The following is a 5,865-nucleotide window of genomic DNA, read 5'->3' as shown; positions in this document are numbered from 1 at the left end:
GGGGTTTGGGCTCTGGCTCTGTGTCCCCAGCCCTTTGCCCGCCCCTGACCCTGCCCCGTGTGCAGCAGCCGGGCCATGACGACGCTCACACACCGGGCACGCCGGGGGGACCCGGGCAGGGGCTCGGCCAAGAGGCCGGACGGGGAGGAGGACGGAGCTGCGGACAGAGAGCCCGGCGAGGAGGATCCCGACGACTCCAAGGACATCCGGCTCACCCTCATGGAGGAGGTGCTGCTGCTGGGGCTCAAGGACAAGGAGGTGACTTTGGGGGGGTCCTTTGGGGGCTGAGTGATGCCCTGGGGATGTCCATGAGCAGCACGAGAGGTGGGATGAGCTCCTCTCCAGCAAAGCCACCCTGCTGGGAATCAGGGAGTCACGGAATGGGTTGGGTTGGGTTGGGTTGGGAGGGACCTTAAAGATCATTTCTTCCACACCCTGACACCTCCCACCAGACTGGGTTGCTCCAAGGGGGGACACAGGAGCCCCCTGACCCGCTGGGATCCTCTGGGATCCTCTGGGATCTGCCAGGACCAGCCACGTTTGGTGGGACAAACCCAACGAGGAGTAAAACACCTTCTTGTCACAGCCCTGAGCTGAGGTTGGAATTTTATTTATTTTATTTATGGGTCTTGCTGTGCTTTAGTTCATGGGTTTTGCAGCAATTTCTTGGAATCCTGGAATGGTTTGGGCTGAAGGGACCTTAAAGCTCACCCAGGGGACACCTCCCACCAGACCAGGTTGCTCCAAGCCAAGGGGGGGACACAGGAGCCCCCTGACCTGCTGGGATCCTCTGGGATCTGTTGGGATCTGCCAGGACCAGCCACAGTCAGTGGAACAAACCCAGCAAGGAGTAAAATGCACAAGCTGCACCCTGAGCTGGGGTTGGAATTTTATTTTTTTTTTATTTGTGGATCTTGCTGTGCTTTAGTTCGTGGGTTTTGCACCAATTTCTTGGAATCCTGGAATGGTTTGGGCTGGAAGGGACCTTAAAGCTCATCAAGCCCTGGGCAGGGACACCTTCCACTCTCCCAGGCTGCTCCACCCTGGCCTTGGGCACTTCCAGGGATGGGACATCCCTGGAATAACCTGTGCCAGGGGCCTCCCCAGCCTCCCAGGGAAGGATTCCCTCCTCCCATCCAATCTAAACCTGGTTTCCTTTGGCTTCCTTGGCCCAAGCCCCCTTTGTCTGAGGGGTCTCTGGGGACTCCAGGAGGGGTGGGAGTGTCTGTGCTGGGCTCTCCTCACCCCCCTGGGCAGCAGAGCTGGTTATCCCCGCTGGAATAACCTGGGAATTCCTCCCGTTGGAAGGGGATCCTGGTGCCGTGGGATTGGTTTGTGCCTGTCTGCTGCAGGAACGTGTTTGGCAGGGAAGGAGATCCCTGGGTTGGGTTCCCTGAGCCTTGTCCTCGTCCCGTTGTGGATCAGTTTTGGGGGAACCCTTGGGGGTGAGGCCCTGGCACAGGTTATTCCACAGCTGCCTCATCCCTGGAAGTGCCCAAGGCCAGGCTGGAGCAACCTGGGATGGTGGGAATTGTCCCTGCCCGTGGTCCTGATGATCTTTAAGGTCCCTCCCAACCCAAACCATTCCAGGATTCCATGGGGCTGCTCTTCCTGACAGGTAGGTGGGATTGAGCAGGAGAAGCCAACCAGGAGCTTTTTGGGGTGGCAGTGGCAGAGCAGAGCCTCCAGCACAGCCCTTCCCAGCTCCAGGAGCACCCCTTGGCCAGGCTGGGCTGGATTATCTCGGAGGCCTTTTCCAACCTCAATAATTCCATGATTCTGTGGTCTCCCGGGACTCTGTGGTTTCCATGTCCCACCCCCACCAGCTGGTGTCAAACCTCCTCCTGGAGTTCAGTCCAGCTCCTCTGGGCTGGGATTGAGCCCCTGGGAGGTGCCTGAGCTCCCTTTCCCAGCTCTCCTGGGCTGCTCTGAGCTGTCCCGGGGAGCTGGAGGGGCCCAGGATGGAGGGAACTGTGGGTTGTGAGGGTGACAGAGGCCTGTGAGGGTGACAGAGGGTTGTGAGGGGGACAGAGGGTTGTGAGGGTGACAAAGGCCTGTGAGGGTGACAGAGGGTTGTGAGGGTGACAGAGGCCTGTGAGGGTGACAGAGACCTGTGAGGGGGGACAGAGGGTTGTGAGGGTGACAGAGGGTTGTGAGGGTGACAGAGGCCTGTGAGGGTGACAGAGGGTTGTGAGGGGGACAGAGGGTTGTGAGGGGGACAGAGGGTTGTGAGGGGGACAGAGGCCTGTGAGGGGGACAGAGGGTTGTGAGGGTGACAGAGGCCTGTGAGGGTGACAGAGGCCTGTGAGGGTGACAGAGGGTTGTGAGGGTGACAGAGGCCTGTGAGGGTGACAGAGGCCTGTGAGGGTGACAGAGGCCTGTGAGGGGGACAGAGGGTTGTGAGGGTGACAGAGGCCTGTGAGGGTGACAGAGGCCTGTGAGGGGGACAGAGGGTTGTGAGGGGGACAGAGGGTTGTGAGGGTGACAGAGGCCAGGCCTGTCCTGCCTGACAACCCCAGGTGAGCTCTGGGACCCGCAGAGCCGGGGAGGAAGCGGCAGGAGAGCAGGAACAGGGAGCAAATCAAATATTTGAGAGTGTGGGGCCGTGTCCTGCCCTGTTCCTGGGCCGTGTTTGGTGTTCTTGGCTCACTGGATTCCTCCTGGGAACGGCCCTGCAGCCACCAGGAAGTTGGGAGAGCACAAGAGATTAAAACAAAACCACCTTGGCACTCTTTATTTATTTTTTTTCCCCCTCCCCTCTCCATCCTGTCCTTCCACATTCCTTTTCCTGGAGAGCAGAGGCAGCACAGCCCTGGCTGCAGCTTTTCACGCCTCAGGTTGTTTCTCTCTCCTGCTTTGGTGACCTGAGGCTCAGGAAAAACGAGGCAATTTTTGCCCAAATTTCCTTATATTCCAATAATTTCCTTGTTTAAAGTCCACGTGGGAGAGCCCCTGGCTGGAGCCCAGCCTGGCTTTTGGGACCAGGGGCTGGAAGTCACCCAGCACTTTAATTTTATACCAGTTTTAATATTTTATTCTGGGGCTAACACGCCCTCCAGGGCGGTGAAGTGAGACTCCAGGTCAGGCTGACACCTCTTTTTTCCTGGAGAACTCGCCTGGAAAAGGGAAAGCAGGAGGGCAGGGATGAAGGGTGGCTTTGTCCTCCCTCACAAGGAAGTGGAGAAGGCAAATAAAGGCTTGGAGTGTCTTTTATGGCTCCCAGGGCTGGGCCAGGCCCAGTGTCCAGATGTCCTGAGCAAACAGACGCCCTTGGGGGCTGGAAAAGCTTCCCTGGGGCAGGGCTGGGAATTCCCAGCCTGTTTCCCTCGGGAAGTGCCTCTGGCTGGAGGCTCCTGGTGGGTTTTGGAGCTGCCCTTGCTCTTCTCCACCCGGGGGAAGAGCAGCAAGAAGGGAATTTCCCCCTGGCTGGGGTGGTTTGGGGGGTGTTGGTGTCCCCAAAGTGGGACTTTGCATCCCACCGGGATCACCAGCTCCATCCCAGCCCCATCCTAACCCCATCCCAGCCCCGTCCCAACCCCGTCCCAGCCCCGTCCCAACCCCGTCCCAGCCCCGTCCCAGCCCCATCCCAACCCCATCCCAGCCCCATCCCAACCCCATCCCAGCCCCATCCCAGCCCCATCCCAGCCCCATCCCAGCCCCATCCCAGCTCCATCCCAACCCCATCCCAGCCCCATCCCAACCCCATCCCACCGGGATCACCAACCCCATTCCAGCCCCATCCCAACCCCATCCCAACCCCATCCCAACTCCATTCCAACCCCATCCCAGCCCCATCCCAGCCCCATCCCAACCCCATCCCAACCCCATCCCAGCCCCATCCCAGCCCCATCCCAGCCTATCCCAGCTCCATCCCATTCCAGCCCCAGCCCATCCCATCCCATCCCTGCCCTGCTGAGTCTCTCCCCAGGCTCGGGCTGTTCCCCGCTCGCCCAGAAATCCCAGGAAAAGTGCTCCCTGTCAGTGAAACAGTCGGGCTCTGTTCTGCTCAGGGGATCAAAAACAAGTGGAAGAAGGGAAGGAAGGTTTGGGAAGGGGAAGGTTTGGGAAGGGGAAGGTTTGGGAAGGGGAAGGTTTGAGAAGGGAAGATTGGGAAGGGGAAGGTTTGGGAAGGGGAAGGTTTGGGAAGGGGAAGGTTTGGGAAGGGGAAGGTTTGGGAAGGGAAGGTTTGGGAAGGAAAGGTTTGGGAAGGGAAGGGAAGGTTTGAGAAGGGAAAGTTTGGGAGGGGAAGGAAAAGTTTGGGAAAGGGAAGGTTTGAGAAGGGAAAGTTTGGGAAGGGAAGGAAAGTTTGGGAAGGTTTGGGAAGGAAGAGGCCACCTGGGCTCCAATTGCTCCAAACTGGGATCAGCTCTGGAAAAGCAGCAGCTGAGTGTTGTCAAAGCTCAGGGAACAGGGATTTCCCTCCCTGGGCTCTCCTGTCCAGGGGGTTATTCCTTCCTGCTGCCGCTCTGATCCCTCTGGCTCCACTTTTAGCCCCGTGGAAGTGGGAATGGGCCATTCCCTCCCTTCCTGCCGCTGCCTTTTCCATGTCTGACCCCCTTTATCCCGCTCTCCCTCTTCCCTGGACCCAGCCAACCCAATTCCTGCTTCCTGGGAGTATTTCCCAGCCCTCTGCTCTTTCTTTTTGCCAAACCCTTTACCTCTGGAGCTCCCACCCCTCGGGATGAGCCCTGTGGCCCACGGCAGGGCTGGAAATCTGGGATTGGGGCAGGTTTGGAGGAGCAGATCCGGGCAGGAGCAGCCCCAGGGCAGCGACTCCAGCCCCAAAATACTCCCAAAATGTGTGTTCCCAAACTTCACCCCTGCCTGGGAATCCCAGGAGTCTGGGGATGGGTCTGATGAGGGTGGGAATGACTGGGATTGCTCATCCTGGAGAAGGGAAAGCTCTGGCAGTGACCTCACTGTGCCCTTCCAGCACCTCCAGGAGCTGCAAAAAACATGGATAGAGACTATTCCTGAGGGCCAGGACAGGGGGGAATGGCTTCCAACAGAGTTAGGTGTTCCCAGCAGAGTGGATCCCTCTTTTCTCCCTCTTCCCAGGATTTTTCCCTCCTTGGGGCTGAGCAGAGCAGATCCCTCTTTTCTCCCTCTTCCCAGGATTTTTTGCTTCCCGGGATTTTTCCCTCCCTGGGGCTGGGCAGAGTGGATCCCTCTTTTCTCCCTCTTCCCGGGATTTTTCACGTCCTGGGATTTTTCACTCTCTGGTTCTGGGCAGAGTGGATCTCTCTTTTCTCCCTCTTCCTGGGATTTTTTGCTTCCCGGGATTTTTCCCTCCCTGGGGCCGGGCAGAGTTGCCCCCGCGGGTGCATCAGGGAAGGGCTGGAATTCCTCGGCGTTCCCAGGAGTTTCTGGGGCAGGAAGTGGGATCCTGGGGCTGCCGAGTGGGGAAATCCCTCAATAATTCGCGGGGAAATCCCTCTGTAATTCCTGGGGAAATCCCTCCCTCCGGGGGGAGCCGGGAGCGGGTGTGCGGAGCTCCCTCTCCCGTTTTCCAGCCGCTCCGTGCCGTGTCTCCCAGGGCTACACGTCCTTCTGGAATGACTGCATCTCCTCGGGGCTGCGCGGCGGGATCCTCATCGAGCTCGCCCTGCGCGGCCGCATCCGCCTGGAGCCGCTGGCCCTGCGCAGGAAACGGCTCCTGGACAGGAAGGTCGGGAGATGGGATTGGGATGGGGCCGGGATTGGGATGGGGCCGGGATTGGGATGGGATGGAGCCGGGATTGGGATGGAGCCGGGACTGGGATGGGATGGAGCCGGGATTGGGATGGGATGGGGCTGGGATTGGGATGGGATGGAGCTGGGATTGGGATGGGATGGAGCTGGGATTGGGATGGAGCCAGGATTGGG

General features: G+C 59.2%; 1 protein-coding gene across 1 annotated transcript; it reads left to right on the top strand.

Moving 5' to 3' along the window:
• Positions 1–70: 70 nt before the first annotated feature.
• Positions 71–5,668, top strand: LOC113941270 (Golgi phosphoprotein 3-like; the record flags this gene model as incomplete). The annotated part of the gene is made up of 2 exons (XM_027632429.1): positions 71–258; positions 5,537–5,668. Coding segments are annotated over exons 1-2 (315 nt in total), but the record flags the coding sequence as incomplete, so codon positions are not given.
• Positions 5,669–5,865: the final 197 nt, after the last annotated feature.

This window comes from Corapipo altera, unplaced genomic scaffold, assembly GCF_003945725.1.
Source record: "Corapipo altera isolate COAL_440 unplaced genomic scaffold, ASM394572v1 132487, whole genome shotgun sequence".
Classification (NCBI taxonomy): Eukaryota; Metazoa; Chordata; class Aves; order Passeriformes; family Pipridae; genus Corapipo; species Corapipo altera.
Note: the sequence above shows the minus strand (reverse complement) of the source record. Positions and strands in the feature narration are given on the sequence as shown.